Source organism: Zea mays, chromosome 7 (assembly GCF_902167145.1).
Source record: "Zea mays cultivar B73 chromosome 7, Zm-B73-REFERENCE-NAM-5.0, whole genome shotgun sequence".
NCBI classification, from domain to species: domain Eukaryota; kingdom Viridiplantae; phylum Streptophyta; class Magnoliopsida; order Poales; family Poaceae; genus Zea; species Zea mays.
The window spans coordinates 164,198,883-164,222,700 of record NC_050102.1 but is presented as its reverse complement, the minus strand read 5'-3'; the positions used below and the strand labels follow the sequence as shown (position 1 = coordinate 164,222,700).

The following is a 23,818-nucleotide window of genomic DNA, read 5'->3' as shown; positions in this document are numbered from 1 at the left end:
AATGAAAAGCGGCAAGTGGATTTCCCCCCACAAACTATACACGATTGTTTTCATCCATACACATTATCATGTTCGTTAGAGGGATCGACAGTGGATGGCGCGAGAGGAAGAAAGGTATAAATAAAATGGCCTAAGAAATTACATCTACGTAAATTTCACGACTCCTAGGCCAAGCACTGACGCCTGTCAAATGTTCATCGCGCATGGGGTGATACGATGGCAACGTAGACTGGTTGTTCTTCAACATTTCTCTCGGTTTTTTTAAGCAGCAAGTGACGGGCCGGCCTGCGGGTGCGGGATATAGGAGGGGGGAGCCGAAGTGGGCTGGACGGGACGGAGATCACTCACGTGAAAGTGGGTTGGGCGGGGATCAATCCATCCACTACAGATAATGTGGGTGGTGGATTTCGTACGCAGGACTCACTACTGCGTGTCTGCATCGTGCACTTTTTCCTTCCCGTGCTAAACGCCAACGTTATCCGCAAGCGTTACCCCTAAATTTTCCCCCTATGGCCCTGTTTGGCACAGCTTATTTTCAGCTTCTTCATAAATTTAAGCAGAAGGTCTGCCAAACAGTTAGCTTCTGCAGCAGCTTATCAGTTCAGCTGCTTCTCAGAATACACTAAAAGCAGCCAACAAGCAGAAGCTGCTTTTCACCAGCTTATCAGATAAGCTGCTTTTTCAACAAGCAGCAGCTGTGCCAAACAGGGCCTATATCACTTTTTCCCCTATTTTTCTCCCTATTTTTTCATCTCCTGCAGCGGTTCCCCCAAAATACTCCCATTATATCCCACTACAACTATAAAATATCATTTTCTATATCAACTATCAATTTTTTATCTACTAACAATTACTCATGGACCCACAACACAGTGTTTGGGGGATAAACAATGACACGCTATATCTAGAGAGAGAGAAAGGGGCCGGCGCGTAAGGGGCGCTGTAGGGGGCAGCGCTGCGGCCGTAGAGTGCCCCCTACAGGCGCCATGCAAGGGGAGAGAGCTACCCAGGGGGCAGCGTTGCAGTTAGCCGAGAAAGGGGCCGGCGCGTAAGGAGCGCTGTAGGGGGCAGCGCTGCAGCGGTAAAGTACCCCTACAGGCGCCATGCAAGAGGAGGGGCTGCCCAGACGGTAGTGTTGCAGTTAGTCTTAGCCATCACCTGCACCGGCGGCTGCGGTGGCGGGACCCACCACCACTATGCATGCAGCGCTTGAACCTTGCCTATAAGGCTGTCTCCAGCAACGTCCCCCTAAATTCTATCCTCTAAAGGAATATTCTCTGTCCTTTACAGAACTCTCTAAAAAATTTCGTCCTCTATATCTTCGCCAACTCCAGCAACGTCTTCTAAATTCGGTACTCTATATCTAACAGAATTCATATACTCATTTTTAATACTTATTTTTTTATATTAATACAATTTGAACTTATGTGCGTAATGGAAAAATAAAGTTATTTATTTCTAGAAATTTTATAAAAATGAATTAGGAATTAATTATAATAATTACATTTTGCAACCGACATTACTAATCGTTTTTTCATAACGCCGTCTACGTACATATCTATATATGTATTGGACATAAACTGATAATATTAATCTAATAATCCCAATTAGCAAAAGTGCTGCTACTATTAGATTTACACGCAAAAAAAAAGAATAGAATTAATCGGCCAACAGAGGTAGTAGAGGTAGCTGCAGACGGATGACCACATTGAAGAGCGGGCCCCAGGGCTGAGCAGACGGATAGCGCGCGTAAGGACTCCTCTACGTTTAGCGTTCGCCGTACGTCCTCTATATTTTAGAGTTCCTTTTAGAGTTCCTTGTTAGACGGCATAGAGAACGTTTCGTACTCTAAATTTAGAGTATAGAACCATTTATCGTGTATTGCTGGAGGCAGTCTAAACTCCCACCCACCAACCCTTTGGTTCATGTATCATCGTCGTCACTCGTCACACACTCAGTCAGGAGTCAGGACTCAGCAGCTAGCCTCGTCCTGCTCAGCCCAATCGCCGGCCCAGTGCCCCGCGCCACAGCAGCGGAGCCTACCATGGTCATGGCAGCAGCCGTCGCTCTCGCTCACTTCCTCGGAGCGGCATTGCCGCTACTCCTCTGTGGAGCAGCAGAGGCGGGCGAGGTGGGCGTGAACTACGGGAGGGTGGCGAACGACCTGCCGGACCCGGCGTCGGTGGTGCAGCTGCTCAAGCAGAGCGGCATCACCATGGTGAGGCTGTACGACGCGAATCCCAAGGTGCTGACGTCGCTGGCCAACACGGGCATCAAGGTGATGGTGATGCTGCCTAACGAGGAGCTGGCCGCCGCGGCCTCGGACCCGTCCTACGCGCTCCAGTGGGCGCGGGCCAACGTGGCGGCGTTCTACCCGGCCACGCACATCCACTGCGTCGCGGTGGGCAACGAGGTGTTCGACTCCAGGCCGGACCTGAACTCGAACCTCGTCCCGGCCATGGCCAACGTGCACGACGCGCTGGCGCAGCTGGGCCTGGCCGACGCCGTCAAGGTGTCCACGCCGGTCGCCTTCTCGGCGGTCCAGGACTCGTACCCGCCGTCCGCGGGCAGGTTCCGGGACGACATCGCGCAGAGCGTGATGAAGCCCATGCTCGGCTTCCTGGACAGGACAGGCTCCTACCTCACCATCAATATCTATCCGTACCTGGCGTACGCCGAGCACCCGGACCAGATCTCGCTCGACTACGCCCTGGGGAACCCAAACCCCGGCGTGCGCGTCGACGACGACGACACGGGCAGCATCGCGCTCGACGACGACAATGGCGTAACGTACCACAGCCTCCTGGACGCCCAGCTCGACGCCACGTACTACGCCATGGATGCCATGGGGTTCACCAGTCTGAAAGCACATGTTGGGGAGACTGGGCATCCGTCTGGAGGAAGGCCCAGACCCGGCCGGAGGCCGCCTCGCGGAGGCCGGAGGCATTTGGTGGCCGGGGACGACGACGGGTACCCCGTCGCCTCGATAGCCAATGCCCACGCATACGTCAACAACGTCATCAACCGCGTGCTGTCCGGCAACACGGGCACCCCGCACCGGCCCGACGCGGACATGGACGTCTACATCTTCGCGCTTTTCAACGAGAACCAGAAAGGCGACGGGCCGGACGACATCGAGCAGAACTTCGGGCTGTTCTACCCGAGCGAGCAGAAGGTGTACGAATTCGACTTCCACCACGGCGGCGGCGGCGGCGGCGGCAGTGGCGGCGCGAAGGCGAGCTGGTGCGTGGCGAACGCGGCCGCTGGGGACTCACGGCTGCAGGCGGCGCTGGACTACGCGTGCGGCCACGGTGCGGACTGCAGCGCCATCCAGCCCGGCGCGGCGTGCTACGAACCCAACACCAAGCTCGCGCATGCCTCCTATGCACTCAACGACTATTACCAGCGGAAAGGGCGGGCCAGCGGGACTTGTGACTTCGCCGGTGCCGCCAACGTCGTCTACCAGGCGCCAGCCGGTGAGTTCTCTTTTCTCTCGGCTTTGTTTTCATGAAGATGGGCGCACGCTTCTTGATTCAGCTGGTGGTGAGCTAGATCTATTATTCTTCGCCTTCTCAGACACCTGCAGCGCGGCAAAGGCGAGCTGGTGCGTGGCGAACGCGGCCGTGGGGGACTCAAGGCTGCAGGCGGCGCTGGACTACGCATGCGGACACGGCGCGGACTGCGGCGCCATCCAGCCCGGCGCGACGTGCTTCAAGCCCAACACCAAGGCCGCCCACGCCTCTTACGCGTTCAACGACTACTACCAGCGCAATGGCCGGGCAAGCGGGACGTGTGACTTCGCCGGCGCTGCTTCCGTTGTCTACCAGGAACCAGCTGGTAAATTAAAGTGACACACACATGCATGATGTAGTTCGTCGTTACTGATGGGTGATGGCTACGTAGTTATGGTTCCTCATCCGGTGTCTTTTCGTCCATGCATGGCGGCTTCACCGTACCGAGGCGAGATATATATAGGCGCCTGCGATGCCAAGTCGAGCTGGTGCGTTGCGAACGCGGCCGTTGGGGACGCGCGGCTGCAGGCCGCACTGGACTACGCGTGCGGCCACGGCGCTGACTGCAGCACCATCCAGCCCGGTGCCACGTGCTTCGAACCTAACACTAAGGTCGCGCACGCCTCGCATGCGTTCAACAGCTACTACCAGCGAAATGGCCGAGCCAGCGGGACCTGCGACTTCGCCGGCGCCGCCTCCGTCGTCTACCAAGCGCCAGGTGAGTTCCAGCCTCGCTGCACTCGTTTTCTCCAATCTCTCTCTCTCTCTAACACACACGCAAATGCACGCTCATATATATATATATATATATATATATATATATATATATATATATATATATATATATATATATATATATATATATATATATATATATATATTTGTCATCATATGCGATGATCATGCACTCTAAAATGGTTTAATAAAAACCATGAATGACTTAACAATTAACGAAGAATTGTTAAGTTATTCTAGGGTAGGTGATCATCATCACCAGTCAGTCGTGAGTTCGTGACGAATAGCACTGACACACACGAACGCATGCACGCACGCGCCCAACCTAAAATGACTTAACAAATTTAAGTTATTCGTGATTTTTGTAAATCATTACAGGGTGAGTGATCATCATCTAAGGTAATAAATAACGCTATGTTATTCGTCACCTTAGGTAATGATCATCCATCTTAAAATGACTTAACAAATTTATGTTATTTGTGGTGATCGTTGACTCGTTGTAAGTCATTTCTGGGTGACGAATAGTGTTGCCATTACATATATAACCTTCTATGTGTTTTCATTAAACCATTATCTAATATATATTGACAGTGTATTTTAAACATTTTGTTCATATACAAAAATAGTACTACACATAGTATTCTTTGATTGAGAAAATTCAACATTTTGAGTAGTGGAGGAACTAAATTACTTTTGAGGTGATTGTTAGGCTTAAATCTAAATATCCTCTTGAGTCTAGCACTATTGCCCCCTTCTTGATCTCACTTTAACCAATAAGAGTTTTGAATACAAGGTACAAAAAGAATAATGATTTGAACTTAAGTTGACTATAATAAGCTTGTACCAAATCAAAAATTAAAGTCGTAACTCAAATTTAGATTCATGACATCACGAAACATGGACCACAATAAGATTCACCAAAACTGAAGCTAAGGATTTAAAGTTAATGTATATTATTTAAGATACATGAAGTTCCATGCAAAGGGAGAAAATGATGACATGCATGGGTGGAAAAATAGTAATTTATAGATTAATTTGGGAGATTCAATGTTTTTAATAATGACATAGGTTAATAAGAGTGGGAATTACGTTTTATAGTAGAATATATCGGTACTTTAGTCTCAAGGTGTAGATGAAATAGGTGGGTACTTTAGATGTTGGTTTAGTTATTACTATATATTGTATTTTTATAATGATACATGTGGTGATTTTTTTAGAAAATAGAATAGGTCCCATAGTATTACCAAAGATGATTGAAGTCTAGAGCCACTATTATGTCAATTTATGTGAACATGTTTATTTCTAATAACAAACAAAAAGGATGAAGAGGATTACACAAAGGCTTTTAGACATGACTGAATACTAGGGAGATAAGATTTTGTGCACTCAAATAGAGGTTGAGATAATGTTTACTCCATTGTTTCATGCAGAGGTCGGAAATTGTGTGCTCCCATCAAGGGCATGAACTGAAGGACCAACACGGACCCATCTTGTATCCATCATATCAGAATAGGATTATATCATGCTATAATACTGTACTATCAAATATCAACAAAGTTCCAATCCCACTGTATCTTGGAACTAGAGAATAAAGTACATCAGTTACAAATCTATTTCTACCCTAGAATGTATATAGACAATGAAATTTTAGGGGGTGATACTCCTCTCTTTAAAGTCACATAGCTCTGCTTCTATATGTCATGTGACTATTTTTTTTTAAAATAATCAGATTAAGACATCTAAGAGAGGATAAATTAGGTATCTCTATGTTTTCTTGCATAAACACACCATAGAATCAAAACCCGTGACAACCATGTTGTTGTTCCGACATCCCTATATATAAATATGATATAGGTATACCTCCTAGTGTGGGGAATTTATCTTGCCAATATGTGTCGCTCACACGACAATATTATTTTTTGACTCACATGAACTAGCATTACCAAAAAGGGTTAGATATATATTTAGGATATGTTTTATTTTTAAAATACTGTTTTAAAAAGGTTTTAAAAATATAAACCTCAGGTGAGTCCTTTGATGCGAAGCGAGACCAAAAGTATAAGCGAGTTAGTGATGGTGTGTGGTTCACTTAATGTGTAAAATAGATCTAAACTGTTTGAACTCTGGAACATTATAAATTCTTGTTTTTCGAGCAGCAAAATATTTTAAGTTTAACCAAATCTTACAAACATACTTACATGTCTGATACTAAACAAGAGTAGTTGCAAGGTATATTTTTATAGTTATCTACCGGAATATAAATATTGATGTTATTATAAACTTAATCAAATAGTGATTAGTCCTAATTGTATTTGCTTGTCGATGTGTTGGGTTACCCGATGATAACTTCAATAAACATGTTTGATAAAGCTCTGACCCTAAGATTTATTTTAGATGTATAGTTTTTAAACTAAATTAAAATAATTAAAATACTGTTATTTAATCTAAATTGTAAATAATAAAGTGAGTCTTGTAAATATGTTTAACATGCATTTATAGATCCAAAATTTCGTAAGCTACTGGTAACTAGCTAGGAAATCCACATATTTTCTAGAGCTAGAGCTTCGATAAAACGAGCCAATATATAGAAATCCAGCCTTTTAATATTTAACACTCATTTTTGCAGTTATATGAAGTCAACCTGCAGAGTCATTCTCATAGGAGTGAGGATATCAAATCTTGAAAGACTAAAAAATTGTATGTCAAAGTTAGAAATTTATCTAATACTACCTCCGTTCGTTTATATATGTCGTTGGTCAGTTCAATTTTGAACTAAATGGCGTTATATAAAAAATCGAAGGGAGTATATACCACTTGCACCGAGTAAAATAAAGCAAAAGGTGACGCCTACAGTCAGTCGGCCACTGTCGTCGCCCGCCGGGGCCACCTACAGTCAGTCGGCCACTGTCGTCGCCTGTCAGTGTCGGGGCCAGGGCAGTTGGTAGACTTTGGGCTATTTGAAAATAAAATATTTTTGGAGTTTTGAGGCAAAACCATAGTATTTTTTGACTTTTTAAAGTAGTATTTTTTCCCTACAGGTGTTTGGCTGTATTGTAAAAAAATCTATTTTGAATACCATTGTTTCATAGATACCATAGTATTTTTTGGAGTATTTAAAACTCCACTTCAACCCAATTTTTTTCTCTATGACCAGCCTTGCACATGTATCCTAAATACCATGGTTTGATATACTTAGTCTCCAAACACATATTGTTAAGAATATTGTAAAAATACTACACTTGTATCATGATATTTTAAAACCGTAGTATTCCAAAACCATGGTTTTGCAATACTTTACTTTAAAAAACGTGTGCATTGATTTTTTGTCACTTTTACATTTAGCAAACTCCAATGCCAACCGTTGTTGACGTCACAACCACACCGACGAGAGCTTTGCAGCTTTAGAGCTAATTTGGAAACTTCATTTTTCCAAGGGGTTCTATTTTTCTAAAAGAAAATAAACTAATTTTCCTTAAGCAAATGATAATCCCTTGGAAATGAGGTTCCAAACTAGCCCTTAGAAATTTTGCACGCGTAGTTGCCATCTCACCCTTCTAGCGTGGCAGGAGGCACACAAAAAGGCTACCCTGCCCCAGCCTCCTTCGCTGACGATGAAGGCGCCCTGGCTGGCAAGCGCAAGAGGGGCTCAGGCGCAATGCGCATGCGCATCCGACGGCCACTACCGGAATCAGCTCCTTTGCCGTGTGTCTTAGACACTCGGCAAAGGCTATTTTACACTCGGCAAAGGCTTTGCCGAGTGTAACACTCGGCAAAGAACGCTCGGCGAACTGTACATCGGCAGCGGTCTCTTTGCCGAGTACTTTTTGTCGGGCACTCGGCAAAGAATTTGCCGAGTGTCGTTTGACACTCGGCAAAGAAAAGTCACCGTCACGGCGCCAAGTGACGGTGATGGATCCTTTGCCGAGTGTCTTCTTTGGCACTCGGCAAAGAGGCCAATTTTGCCGAGTGCCTGCTATCGTGGCCCTCGGCAAAGACGGGTCCAGTGGGCCCCACCGCCAGTCCCTGTGCCGAGAGCTCTCGTAGGCACTCGGCAAAGGAGGACTCTTTGCCGAGTGTCTAGTGGACCGGCACTCGGCAAAGAGTCCTCCAGTGGGTCCCTTTGCCAGTCCCTTTGCCGAGTGCCTTGGCAACAACACTCGGCAAAGATGGCTTTGCCGGTTCCCAGGTTTCCTTCTTTGTCGAGTGCCATGATCAGCACTCGGCAAAGATGGCTTTACCGGTTCCCAGGTTTCCTTCTTTGCCGAGTGCCGTGGTCATAGCACTCGGCAAAGCGACCCTTTGCCGAGTGTTACACTCGGCAAAGCGACCCTTTGCCGAGTGTTACACTCGGCAAAGTGACCAGGATGTCCCTTTTTTATTTGTTTTTGCTGTTCGGCTTTGCCGGTTCCCAGGTTTCCTTCTTTGTCGAGTGCCATGATCAGCACTCGGCAAAGATGGCTTTACCGGTTCCCAGGTTTCCTTCTTTGCCGAGTGCCGTGGTCATAGCACTCGGCAAAGCGACCCTTTGCCGAGTGTTACACTCGGCAAAGTGACCAGGATGTCCCTTTTTTATTTGTTTTTGCTGTTCTATCCAAACAAACAAAAGATATATATCATTCACATCACATTATATATCAATCGCATCACAGAATGAACACATTTATCATCAACACCATATATATCACAAAGTCTCACTAAAGTCTCACAAATATAAGTCAGGATCATCACAAAACAAATATAAGTCTGGATCATCACTAACATCACCAAGTATCTCACAAGACAAAGTCTAACTAACATCACCAACACTCACAAAGGTAAGTCTGGATCATCACAAAACAGATCATCAACGAGGTGGGCATCTGGACTGGTTTGGCGAAGGGCTGGACGAAGCATGAGGGTTGTTCGACGCCGCCGATTGACCCTGCACAGAGAAGAGATTGTATGTGTGAGAACATATGAATATATATCATGCAGTACTAAAATTTTGATACTCACAGGAGTAGTGAACTCTGCAGGGTCAGCTGCAGGGAACAACGGAGGTGGTGGAGCATGACCCTGTGCGGCGCCAAGGCTCTGCATGTACGCGAACATCTCCGCCATCCTCTTCTCCAGCTCCTCACGTTGCCTCCTCTCATCATCTAGCTGAGTCTGTAATATTTCACCCTAATGTTACGATAATGCAAAGAGAAGATATATAATAATCAATGAACGATGAATAGATAAGGAATAACCTGGAGTTGCTGGATACGATGCTGTGAGCTGTCCTGCCGAGGTCGTATGGCTGGGCTCGCGCTTGTGCTCCTTGCTCGCACCTGAGAGAGAGTGGGAGTGGAGGACGAGTCGATTGCCCCGTCGGCAATCCAGTACCGCCCTTGCCTCTTGCCTCCTCCGACCCTCATGAGGACATCTCCGTCGATGTCCTCGGTCCTCGGATCGTAATCTGGCCCATGGACCTCCTTGGCCATGGCGGTGTACTCATTGAGGCGGCTGTGGATGGCGGGGTTGGTGTACGCCTCGGGCCCGTCATCCGGGTTGTAGGTGACGTCGGACGTCGCCTTCCCCTTGTGGGGCCATAGCATTTGCCGAGAACGTGGAGCAAGACGCGCCACCATGTGCCGCCGACTGCGAGAAAACCAACGAGATGGTTAGAAATCATGTCTAATCGAAAGTTATATACCTAAATAAAAAAGAGCGCGTACCCATGCTTCCGCGTATTTGCCCAGGCTACGGCTGCCTTGATGGTGGGAGGGACCTTGCATCAGCAAATGCCGTTCCCGGCTAGCGTTGTGCGCCTCATCCCACTCAGCCGAGCACCACCTCTGCACCATCTGCTCCCAGCACTCAGGATGCGCGGCGCACCAATGAGGAATCATCTAAAAAATATAAGTACACCGCATATCAGAAGATAAAAATAAGCATATTTAGTACCAATAATAAAGTTTTGTATTTACCTGCAAGTACTGGTTCGGAGTCAACGACATGGTTCGGGCGTCCTTCTTGTTCACCTTCTCCCCAAGGACAGAGCCGTGGTAAGTGACGATGGCCTGGATGCGCGCCTCGTAGTGCATGTCCACGACGAGCTTCTTACAGCACGTAGTAGACACCACATCCGCCCTGGCCTCGTATCCAGCATCGCATCTGAAGAAATCCTACATACAAAGACGATGTATCCATACATTATTTCAAGAATATGCAACAAATGCGACTTATTAAACAATATAGTGCGAGGAAGACTTACCCACAGCTCTTGCTTCACTCGCTCCGCCTTGTTGTTGAATTGTCTGCCGTCCCGATCTACTACATCGGGGGCGACGACGTAGTGGTCGAAGGTGTATGCTGGGCTCGTCACTCCGGCGTACTCGACAAGTTCAGGGAAGTGTTCCCTGCATAGAAGGCTGAGGATGCCATTGGGGTTGCGGCCGTGACCCCCTGCAGTCTCCAAAACCATCCAAGACCTGTCCAAGTGATTAAGATGAAGTATTAGTTTCTATTATTAATTTGAACATATAATATGAAAAAGCAGCAACAACATCTAAAGTTACCTACCTCTCTCCATCGGGTCGTATCAGCGGACGTCTGTCACGAAGTATGGGTCGCTTAGGGAGACTCGCGGGACCTCGCAGGTAGATACTCCTCGAACCTGAGGAGCCAGAACCTGAGACGTCCTGCTGAGCGGCGGCGTCGTCGTCGTCGTCCTGCTGCGCCGCATCGTCGTCGTCCTGCTGCGCCGCATCGTCGTCGTCCTGTTGTGCCGCATCGACAGCGGCTTGCTGCTCCACCTGCTGCTGTACGACGTCGTCCTGCTGTGCCTCCTCCTCCGTCCTACGGGTGCTCCTCCTCCCCCTCCCCCTCCCCCTCCCCCTCCTCGTCCTCGTCCCACCGCCCACCATCTTTGTCCAACAACCTGCAATTAAGAGTAAACAATTAAGCACAGATAAAAAATATGTATTTAGAAACATATGCAAAATAAATGAAATATAGCATTATATCAATTAAAAATAATCTTCATATGTGTCCGGGTTAGCCGGATCATAAGTGTCATCATCACTATCAACCATTTCATAGTCAACACCATCTGAAGGCGCAATTTCATCATTGGCATTGCCTTCAAGTATTTCTAAGTCATTCTCATTTTGCACCTCATCATCCTCGTCATCAACAACCATTTCAATATCTACTTCCATTCCGATCGCTTCGGTTAAGTCTATCTCAAATCGCCCTTCGAGCCCATCTTCTTGGAAGAACCTCCGTCATATGTGTCCGGGTCTAAGTTATAATCTTCATCGTTTGGAACAGGTAATTTAGCGTGCGGTGATACCTTATACACAACATCCCAACCCTTAAGATGTTGTTTCGTTTGGCACGCATATGGAAGATAATACACTTGTGTGGCCTGTTGGGCCACAATATAGACATCGTCTCCTGGTAAGGTGGAATCCTGTCGAATTTCGACTAGCCCAAGATTAGAATGTGTCCGTCTCGTAACTTTAGGGTCAAACCAATGACATTTGAATATCACTGGAGTAAGAGGTTTGTAACCATAAAAATTGAGTTCATATATTTCTTCAATTCTTCCATAATACTCGACCTCGTCAAGCCCGGGCGTAAAGACTCCAGAACACGTGGTTTTTCGATTGGGCCGACTTTGGTCGTAGCTTGTTGTGCGAAAACGGTATCCATTGACGTCATACCCAAAAAATTTCCTGACCCTATAGGCAAAGCCATTGGCTACTTGTCTCAACTCGGCACTCATAGACGGCTCTCTTTGGCCCTGCAAGTTCAAACACATTAGATTGTTATATTATTCGCACGTAATAGCAACTTCAAATGACAAACTAAGCACGTACCTTACATTTAAACCAGGAAATGAAATCGGGCAATCCATTTCCCGCACCCTTTCCAAGAAGGGTATCATATTCCTGTGGAGTTGGGTCCCTTGATCGACGCCAGAATTCATGAAGAAATTGCTCCATGTATGGCGTCACCTCTTCAAGGTTGGTCAATACATATAGCATGATATGCCGCCACTCTTCATGTGTCAGGGTCTTGGTGGTCGAACCACTTGCGCTTCCGAGTTGCCCTCGAAAAATGCTGAGGTTCGATTCATTGTCGCCATCATTATAACGAGGGGGTGGATTATGCACGCTCGGCAGTTTGTCACCATAGTAAGTTGTTGTCACACCCGACTTTAAGGAACAAAGCCAGGTGCATCTCATACATGCGCCAAGAAGACAACATATATAATAACAGAGTGTATAGAGATAAATGTCACAATAATCAGAGTACTTAATACATAGCGGAAGACTTACAAAAATAGAAGATAAATATAACAGGATCTAAAATCTATCCTTGGCGCCAGAAAGTCAACTGGGAGACGCCACCTAGATCGAATCGAACTCCTCGTTGTGGCTTCTCTTGAACCACCTGTTCTTCTCCTGTGGGGGGGGTGTGAGACAGCAAGGGTGAGCTCACACATGATCATAGCTCAACAAGTTGTGGGGAACCAGTGGACATAAACTCACAGAGGTGTGAGTTCATGTGATGTGTAAGGCTAATCAATGATAGGGTTAAAGCTGAGCATTGCTTTTAAGTAGTTGGTCAAAATTTTATTAGCAGTTACTAAGTGTAAGTAAATACCAAACCATAATAATAATAAAGTAATAATAAAATAATCCCAAATGCGATGCAAATGTCAAATTAAATTTAAGTTCCATAAATTAATCATGTGAGGGTCCGAGCCGCTCATGACCGTGAGCACGGCTAGTATACCAGTTTTACACTCTGCAGAGGTTGCACATCTTTACCCACAAGTCATGTTACCCATCTGCCAAGGGATCGCGACTTCCCATACACCTCTACCGAGGAGGCGAGGCAGGGTAACACTACGAGGCCTTTACAAAGTTCCACTAGCTTCAGAAAACCCGCTACAGTTTATAGGAAGCTCTAATGCAGGGTTCTTGCCTGACCGCCATCGCAGCAAAATCAACCAAGGACCTCCCTACACTGACCACTCCCCTACTGCCCTTGCCCCTTTCGGGTAAGGTAGACCTCCAATAGCTTTCCTAGTTAATCAGCCAAGGGCGTCCTATTAAACCCTTGTGGTAGCACTGTTTTCCCAGGTGGTCGCTCCATGTTCCCATTAATTTAATGATCTTAACATGCACAGTAATAATAACAAGATAATAACAGAATAATCATGAATAGTGTATCTTCATACCCAAATCCACATAAAGCAATAGCAGGTACTACCCAAAAATATTTCAGGGGTGATCAAGGTATAAAGATAACCAAAACTGAGGTAACCTATTGGATCCCATCAAAATTAACCTATGCAGATCATTATAATTAATAAGAACATGGCTGGGAAAAGGAAGTGATCAAGGGCACAACTTGCCTGGCACTTGAGATTCTAGGAACCAACTTGATTTTCAGATGACACGTGTCCTCGCGCTAGTCGTAGCAATACAAACAAACATGGTATAGATAAAATTAACATCACACCAAATATAAGAATAAACTGTGTAATAATAATCTACGCGCTATTACGAGATCGTGGGTTCGAGTATGACTAAAATCGAAGTTATGGTTATAAAGATATGATTTATGTGATGTCTATGTGATTAAACTATATTATAAATTGAATAGCATACTGTATATAAGAAAGTATATTCTAAATAGTTAATTCAACTTTAACCTAGATCATAACTTGGTTAGGGATTACCTTTTACCCGGATTATATTTATAGAGAGATTAATCCTATGTTAGTCGAGTTAGTCTACTGAATAAAGATTGAACACTTTCCTAATTATAATTATATGGAATATGGTACACATGATGTTGCTACTGCGTAGAGAATATTTTTACGAAGCTAACGCAATTCGAATGGATCAAATCAGAGTTAAAACAAAGGAGATATGATTTTCCAAAGATTAGGGAATTATTTTTATCCTAAAATTATTTTCTTCATCAATTTTATCTATTCTATTTATTTTCTGGGCTGCTGCCACAATTCCAGCGAAGCCCAGGGGGTCGCAAGCAAGTTTTCAGGACCTAGCTGTAATAGTTCTTAAGACCAGGTGGGACCGCGGGTTGATTGAATAAAACCGCAGGGGCCCTTATGCATATTTCCCCAGCCGAACGGGTATCAAGCGACTGCAGCCATCCGATCAACCCACAGCGGCCACGATTAGTTCAAGCTTATAAGCGGACTAGTATTCGCGGGTGGCCGCCAGATCACGATCCAACGGACCGGATCCGAACTGGTGAAGGGGTATCTAGACGCCTAATCTCAACCGTCTGTTAACTATCCAATGGCCCGAGGCCATTCTTCCACCATCGGTCCACACAACGGCTGAGTGAACACCCTGAGCAGCGACGCCCGACCACGGCGGCGCTCCATGGCCGGACCTCCCTCCACCACACACGGACACGCAAACTCGAATCCCATGGGTGCTACGCGATGAGAAGGCGAAGGTGAACACATAGGAAGACTTCTTACCGGCGATTATGGCGCGGAGGCACACGGCCACGGTGGGAGGCGATTGGCAGGGCGGAGGAGATTCCGACGAGCAATTGGAAGCTCCCCAATGGTATGCCAGATCCAGCGACATATCAACCAGCATCAAGAGATGCCCACGACTCCAAGCATCCCCTCCCCAAGGACCAATCGACGATCTACCTCGCTCCTGACGGTGGCGGCAGACAGTCTTTGTGTGGAACGCGGCGGCGCAGGTGTTGGCGATAATGGCGGCTGGTGATTTGACGAGGCAGGCTGGCAGAGAGCCCGAGGGCGCGAGGAGAGACCAGAGAGTGCTGCCAAGCGCCCAGGATAATCGCCGCCCAGCAGCTGGCCACGACGGCGCAACCACCTCCTCACTAATCCTCTCCTCTCTGCGTCAGCTATGGCGCGCGGGGGTGATGATGGCTCGACCAGGGAATCAGAGAGGTGAGGCAAGAGGTTGCGGCAGGGACTTATAGTTGCAGAGGTGAGCGGAGGTAATCAACCGGCCTAACTGCCCCCGAATTCCCCGGCGGCCGGTGAACTCGCGAGAGAGTCGCGCGGGGGAGAAGGAGACCCGGTAACAGGGGCCCACCTGGCAGTGAGACGGGACACCCAGGCACACGTGCCACACACACAGCTGACAACGTGGGCCCCGCCTGTCGGTAGTTGTGAGCGCAGCAGGCGCGCGGGTGATGAGCGGCTGGCAGTGGCTGGATGATGGGGCCCAGATGGCAGTCACGGAATTTCTCTCCACTGGGCCGCGCGGGGTGGGAATTGGAGATGGGCCACGAGCTGAAACGGTCCAAGCGCGCGGAACCTCACTTCTTTTTTTTTAATTTTTCACTTCTCCTTTTTCTTCTTTTCCCAATTCAATTTCCACTTCAAATTTAAATTCCCATCTTGTGTCGAGTTTAACCCTAAATCAAAGGTGCAATTTGAACATACCCAAAATGAGATGAATTTGTGTATTTATAAATTTTATTTTGGTTTTGTATAATATTCTTTTCTTTCCTTCTCTAACCCTAATTTGCAAGCTAGGATTGAATATCCAAATTTGGATATTAATATATTTTTTTCCTTACTTTTATATTGTCACAAAATGCACACACAATAAAACCCAGCATGATGCACATATTGTTTTAGGTGTCATTGGTTAATTAATGTCTTTTGAAGTGTTGGTTTACATGTTGTAATAATCAGAGGCAAAAACATATATGTGAATCAACTATGTCTTCTTTTATATTTTTTTGGGTATTACAAATCCTACCCCCCTTAAAAAGAATCTCGTCCTCGAGATTTAAGAAGGACGAGGGAAAAGATGGGGAAAATCTATGCGAAGCTCTTTTTCTCTTCTCCAAGTAGCTTCATCTTCTCCATGATGACTCCATTGCACTTTGCACCTCTTTATCACCTTATCCCTTGTAACTCGAGTCAATGTATCCAGAATCTTAACAGGATACACCGTGTAAGTCGAATCACCCTGAACACTGAGCTCTTCCATTGGTAACTGTTCCTCAGGGACACGAAGACACTTCTTAAGTTGAGACACATGGAATACATTATGCACATCAGTTAGATTATTAGGTAGCTCGAGTTGATAGGCCATCTCTCCAACTCGCCTAAAAACTCTGAATGATCCAATAAAACGAGGGGACAATTTGCCCTTAACTTTGAATCTCCTCATCCCACGAAGTGGTGACACCTTGAGATACACATAATCTCCTTCCTCAAATTCCAGTGGTCTTCTATTATCAGCGTAGCTCTTTTACCTGGTTTGAGATACCCTCAAATTCTCCCGAATTATACGTACTTGTTCTTCTGCTTCTTGAATAAGTTCAGGTCCAAAGTACTGTCTTTCTCTAGTCTGGTCCAAAAATAGAGGAGTCCAGCATTTCTTGTCATACAGAGTCTCGAACGGTGACATCTTCAGACTGGCCCGATAACTATTATTATATGAGAACTCAGCATAAGGTAGACTCTTGTCCCAACTACTACCACGCTGAAGGGCACAAGCTCTCAACATGACTTCCAATACTTGATTAGTCCTTTCAGTCTGTCCATCAGTCTAAGGATGATAGGCCGAACCAAAATTCAACTTTGTATCCATATTCTCATGAAGACTTTTCCAAAATCTAGAGGTAAACTGTGATCCTCTATCCAAAACGATCTTCTTTGATACTCCATGTAAACACACAATCCGAGCCATATATAACTCTGCCAATTGAGATCCATATAAGTAGTCTTGACCGGAATGAAATGAGCCACTTTGGTCAGGCTATCCACAATAACCCATATAATCATATCCTTTCGAGGTACGAGGCAATCCAGTAATGAAATCCATACCAATCTTTTCCCACTTTCATTCGGGTATCTTTAATGGGTATATTAGTCCAGCTGGTCTTTGGTGTTCGGCCTTAACTCTTTGACACACATCGCACATAGCCACATGTGCAGCCACATCTCTCTTCAATCCATACCACCAGTATTTTTTGCTTCAAATCCTGATACATCTTGGTACTACCAGGATGAATATAATAATCCGAGTCATGGGCCTCCTTCAAAATAGTCTCACAAAGGCTATCAATCTCAGGAACACATATCCGATCCTTGAACCATACAGTGCCTTGCTCATCTTCCGTGAATTCCAAACCTCGGCCTTTAGTAATCAGATCCTTAATCTCTTGTATTTTAGCATCACCAATCTGTCCTTTGCGGATTTCTTGCTCCAAAGTAGGTTCCACATCAATAGTAATTCCTTCAGTATGAGCAACTATCCCCAGGTTAAGTCTCCTAAAATCCTCAACAATCTCATCGGGTAGCTGGGCAACAACAACTGAATGAACATGCTCCTTTCGACTCAAGGCATCTGCAACCAAATTTGCCTTGCCCGGGTGATAGCGAGTCTCCAAATTATAATCCTTAATAAGCTCCAACCAACGACGTTGCCTAAGGTTGAGATCCTTTTAAGTGAATATATACTTCAAACTCTTATGATCCGTGTATACTTGGCACTTAGTTCCCATAATTTAATGTCTCCAAATCTTAAGTGCATGCACAACGGCTGCCAGCTCTAAGTCATGAGTGGGTAGTTCAATCCATGTTTCCGTAGCTGATGAGACGCGTAGGCGATCACATGTCCTTCTTGCATGAGCACACATCCTAATCCTTGGCCACATGATCACAATAAATATCAAATTCCTTCTATAGATCTTGCATAACCAACACTGGGGTGACATCAATCTCAACTTCAGTTGGTTAAAACTATCTTGGTACTTCTCGTCCCACTTAAACTCTCTTCCCTTCTCTAGAAGTGATGTCATAGGCTTAGCAATCTTAGAAAATTCTTCAATAAATCTCCGATAGTATCCTGCAACTCCTAAGAAACTCCGAATCTCCGTAACTGTAGTGGGTATGCTCCACACCACTAACTCCTTGACTTTAGCAGGATCCACTGATATTCTTCCATTAGAAATGATATGTCCAAGAAAAAGGGCACCTCGCCAATCCAAAACTCGCATTTGCCATACTTGGCGTAGAGTTGATTGTCTTATAGCTTCTATAGCATCAATCTCAGATGTTCCTCATGATCACTATCACTCTTGGAATAAATAAAAATATCGTCGACGAAAACCATGACAAATTTGTCTAGATCATGTACATCTTATTCTTCAGATCCATAAAATAGGTTGGTGCATTAGTTAGTCCAAATGACATAACGGTGAACTCATATAAACCATATCGGGTCAAGAAATCCATCTTGGGAATATCCGATGGTCTAATCTTCCTTTGATGATAACCCGGTCGGAGTTCAATCTTTGAGAATACCCTTGCACCTCTCATCTTTCTTCTGTACAAATAGATCTAGCGCTCCACAAGGTGAAGAATTCGAACAAATGTACCCAGCATCTTGTAATTCCGTTAACTGCTTCTTAAGTTCTTTTAGTTCTTCTATGGACATCCTGTATGGCCGTTTAGAATTAGGTGCAGTCTCAGGTAAGGGATCAATGACAAACTCGACTTCCCTATCTGGTGGCATCCCTAATAACTCGTCTGGAAGGATATCCGGAAAATCCCTAACTGCACGGATGTTGCCACCCACAAACTTCTCATCTACTAAGAATGCCGCTAATCTGATGGTGGTAGTTACTGCAATCTCAACTTCAAATCTTTCTCCTTTGGAACTGGTGAGTTCTACGGTTTCCTTAGCACAATGTATATACTGCCTTTGCCTTTCTTAACCATGACATACCAAGAATCACGTCTATAGTGCGCTCTTCTAACACTATAGGGGTAGCCCATCTGGGTTAGAAACATAGGGTAAGAAAGGAAGAATTGTAGACAAGGCGAGTCATTACGAGGAATGTTACTACGGGGGATTTATTAGCTAAGTAGATTAGTGTGTCACCTACTAAAGCTAATACAATACCTTATGGTGGTACATGCTAAGATGCCCAACTATAATGTTTCAATCAATCAAAGAAGCAAATCAAGCATTCATCATCAGAACAATCAACCAATATTTTTTTAATAGAGAAAATAGTTTTAGTTTTGTCTTAGGTCTTCTATCTCTTAAAAAGTTCGTAAATGTAGGATTCCAAGGTATGAAATCCATCTTGTCTTAGAAGAGGAAACACTACAACCTTTTATGCCTTCTATGACGAATATACAATGACACCACACACATTTGTCACAAATTAGTTCTGTTTATGACGTTTTCTGAGAGCTAACCCAACATAGTGTCGCAAAAAAAATATTCGTCATTAAAGTCGTCATAATTTGGAAGAATCAGACCATTGTGACGATATTTAATGATAATACTGAATTGTCATAAGAGTGAATCGTCACAGTACCCTTTTATGCCATAACTATGACGATATAGTGTGTCATATCATGTTTCGTCATAACTTTTATTATTTTAATACAAATAATAATGTAAAATCTATTTTTACATGCGCAAGTATTATGTGCATATTTGGACGCATGTGCCGGTGCTGTGTTTCAAAAAATACTTTAAAAAACAAAAAAATAAAAATAAAAACGCCTGGTCAAGATTCAAACCTGACACGTTACAAATACAGATAATGATCCAAACCACTGCAATAGAGTCGAAATTATGATATATGGTCGGCTGTTGGTCTTCATATATGGTCGGCTGTTGGTCTTCATCTTCAGGAGCAGACCTTCGTACGAAGAATTGTTTGGGACACCACGACGTGCGGCTCCATCCCAGATTGCTGCGCGCGCGAGACCTTCATACGAAGAATTGTTTGGGGGAAAAAAGACACCACGACGTGCGCCCCCATCCCCAATTGCTGCGCGCGCGTTCATCTTGCTACTCGCTAGAGGTATTACCTACCATCTTCCACCATGCATTCTCTGTTCAGGGATTTCTGTTTGTTAGGGTTTTGTGACTATCCAATTCAGAAATTTCCATTCGTTAGGAAGGGCTCAGCGCATGGCACTTGATCGATGGCGGAGCATGTTAGAATCCTTTTTAGATAAAGGTGTTGTCACCATGCTTCAGAGCTGTTAGCTTGGATAAAGGTGTTGTCACCATTAATCTTCAGGTCCTTAATCTTCTGTAAATCTGACGGAGGAGATGCCCACAGACGCCTACCTATCATCAAATTTCTAGTTGATGCAGGATTTTTTGCTTTCTGTGTACTTCAGTAACCACCTTCATCACATTGTTTACAAACCAGGCAAATAGTGTCAGTTAGAACTACTATACGCTTCAGGTTCATTTTAACAGCCAAGCTACAGTGCATCAGGCGCCACACAAACTGCCTTATGCTTTCAGGGGATAAGTAAGTTTCAAAATCTTCATCCATAAATTCCAATTGGTTCGCCATCACTTACTCTCCATACAATGTCATCCTTCTGTTTTCAACGCAAAGAATAACATGAGGCTGACATGTTTAAAATAGCTACTAATAATATGTAATTGCTTTAAAAAAGAGCAAGGAACGCCTTTGGTACAAGCCAATGGATTAAAAAAGCTAAGAAATTCAGAACACATTGATACACCAAAGTATATTGAAAAACTAATCCAGAAAATTTATAAATATATAAAAAAAGGCGCGCTGAGCGCGCTTTATACACTAGTATCCATGAAAGACAGATACGAGCATCTAGCCATGCTAAACATGATTCCATGAAACACTAATATGAGTAGCCGAAGTGTTGAATAATTATTTTTTGCACAATTTATGAACAAGATACATCTAACACATGTGTTTTTAAATTTTTGTGTTTGTAGATGGACAAATCTTGGATCAACAGTAGGCTTTTTAGCGAGCAATATATCACAGGAGTGAGGGGTTTTATGAAGTTAATTTCAGAGCGATTTGATGATAGTGAGGAGGTACTATGTCCATGTAGAAAGTGTTTGAATCGGCTTGCCAAACCTAAGTCACAGATACAGGATCATTTATATATTCATGGAATGGTGAGCACATACACTACATGGATACATCATAGGGAAGAACAATTGGATGCTGAACTGAGTGAACAAGCTGGCCATCTACATGAACATTATAGTATGAATGAGGATGTTTGTATGAATGAGCCTGAAAACCCTGAAGATAGATTGCCTGATATGGTACAAGATTTTTTCAGAGCTGAAGAGGGAGGTGCACAAAATTCTATGTTTGCAGTTGTATTGGATGAGATGAAGCAAGAACTTCACCCAGGTGCATCATACACAAGATTTTCTTTTGTAGTGAAGTTACTTCATATCAAATCTCGTTACCGGATCAGTAATGTTGCCTTCTCTGCTATTCTAAAGTTGTTGTCATTGGCTTTCCCACATTGTTCTGTACCAACATCTTATAAGGAAGCTAAGAAACTTATTAAAGCATTGGGACTTGGATATGAGTCAATCCATGTGTGTCCTAACAATTGTGTTTTGTTTCGAAAGGATTATGCAAAAAATAATGAGTGCCCAGTGTGTGGTTCATCAAGATGGAAAGATGGTGAACAAAGAAATAAGAGCCCTCAGAAGGTGTTGCGACATTTTCATTTGATTCCTAGATTGAAGAGGATGTTTGCTTCAGAAAAAAACTCTGAGGATGCACAATGGCACAAGTTGAAGAGGAAAGAAGTGGAAAATGAGCTTAGCCATCCAGCTGATGGTCAGGCATGGAAAGACTTTGATAGAAAACATAATTGGTTTGGAGAAGATCCTAGAAATATAAGGCTTGGGCTTGCCACAGACAGTTTTAATCCCTTTGGCAAAATGAGCTCCTCTTACAGTATGTGGCCAGTTTTTGCTATCCCTTATAACTTTCCTCCATGGGTATGTATGGAGCAATGGAACTTCATGATGTGTCTACTCATCCCTGGTCGGGAATGTCCGGGAAAAGATTTTGATGTATTTCTACAACCACTAGTTGATGAGTTACAACAACTTTGGTTGGGTGTTTCTACTTTTGATGCATTGAGTAGAAGGGATTTTGATCTACATGCTGCTGTAATCTGGTGTATTCATGACTATCCTGGTTTGAGCACTTTGTCTGGTAGAGTTACAAGAGGATACTATGCTTGTGTACATTGTGACAAAGATCCTTGCTCTAAAAGAATAAGAAATAAAATATGTTATATAGGTCATCGACGTTGGCTTCCACATGACCATCCATGGAGGAAAAAGAAGGATTATGATGGCCAAATTGAGAAACATGAGAAGCCGCATCAATTTAGTACCAATGAGTTGATGCAGCAATTGGAAAGGGTCAAGGAAGTTAAAGCAGGGAAACATCCAAACAACAATAAGAGGAAGCGAGATGCAAATGATGGTCAATGTTGGAAGAAACGGTCGTGCCTGTGGGATTTGCCATATTGGATAGATTTGAAGCTGCGCCATAACCTTGATGTAATGCACATTGAAAAAAATATATGTGAGTCTTTGCTTGGTACATTTCTTGCTCTTCTAGGAAAGTCAAAGGACAGTATTAATGCAAGGCTTGATTTTGAAGACATGTGCATAAGAAAAGATTTACACTTGAAGCATGATGGAGGTTCCTATGTGGTTCCTCATGCCCCCTATACAATGGATAAAAATCAAAAGGTAGCATTTTATGATTTTTTGAGAAGTGTAAAGTTTCCAGATGGTTATGCTTCTAACCTAGCATCATGCATCACTGCTGATGGATGCAACCTCCAAGGCTTGAAAACTCATGATTGCCATATCATACTTCAACGGATTTTACCAGCTGCTCTCCGAGGAATAATGAACAATGAAATATATGTAGCAATTGCTGAACTAGGTAACTTCTTCCAGCAACTATGTGCTAGGACCCTTAAATTAGATGTTCTGCACCAAATGAAAGAGAATATCCCAATTGTCCTATGCAAGCTTGAGAAAATATTCCCCCCCTCATTGTTTGATGTTATGCTCCACTTGTCGATACATTTACCTGATGAGGCAATACTTAGAGGACCAGTCCAATATGGTTGGATGTACCCCGTAGAAAGGAGGTTATACACCTTGAAACATTCTGTGAGGAATATGGCACGACCTGAGGGTTCAATTGCAGAAGCATATGTTGCTAACGAATGTTTGCATGCATCTTCAAGGTATTTTGATGATCTTGAGACAAGACACAATTGTGAGGGAAGGAATAGAGAGCATGTTGATATGAGTAAGGGTGGTATATCTGTTTTCCAACATGGAGTACAATTACTTGGAGCCCCAAGGATTACATATCTAGATAAGGATTATGATAAGATGGTTTGGTATGTGCTTAACAACTTTGTAGAGGTTGATCCATATATGGAGTATGTATTCCCATTATTCCTCTTGCTTGCTCTTGTTATTTTAGTATTCATTGCATGCTAAATGATGATTTTAATATATTTTACAGTCTATACAGAAAGGAGTTACAGAATGAGGGAGGATTTCCTGATGTTGAAAAACAAGTAGAAAAACAATTTTCTTCCTGGTTTAAAAACCATGTGAGAACATGTTTTATATTTCATTTTAATCCTTTATTACTTGAAGTTTTTCTCATTGTATACACATTTGATATGTACAGATTGGAACACTTTGGCATGCGCAAGGAGAAGATGTCTG

At 44.1% G+C, this 23,818-nt stretch overlaps 1 protein-coding gene across 4 annotated transcripts; it reads left to right on the top strand.

The window, feature by feature from the left end:
- Positions 1-1,913: 1,913 nt before the first annotated feature.
- Positions 1,914-23,511, top strand: LOC103633264 (glucan endo-1,3-beta-glucosidase 13). 4 transcript variants are annotated; one of them, XM_008654967.3, is made up of 4 exons: positions 1,914-3,476; positions 3,577-3,837; positions 3,976-4,230; positions 5,678-5,943. In XM_008654967.3, the coding sequence occupies exons 1-4, from the start codon at positions 2,045-2,047 to the stop codon at positions 5,710-5,712; spliced, it is 1,983 nt and encodes a 660-aa protein (XP_008653189.1). In that variant the 5' UTR covers positions 1,914-2,044; the 3' UTR covers positions 5,713-5,943. The 4 variants fall into 4 exon arrangements, with proteins under 4 accessions (XP_008653189.1, XP_020396960.1, XP_035816995.1 ...); XM_020541371.3 differs by lacking the exon at positions 5,678-5,943 and adding an exon at positions 21,008-23,511 and having other exon boundaries at positions 1,916-3,476; positions 3,961-4,230; XM_035961102.1 differs by lacking the exon at positions 5,678-5,943 and adding an exon at positions 9,087-9,186 and having other exon boundaries at positions 1,916-3,476.
- Positions 23,512-23,818: the final 307 nt, after the last annotated feature.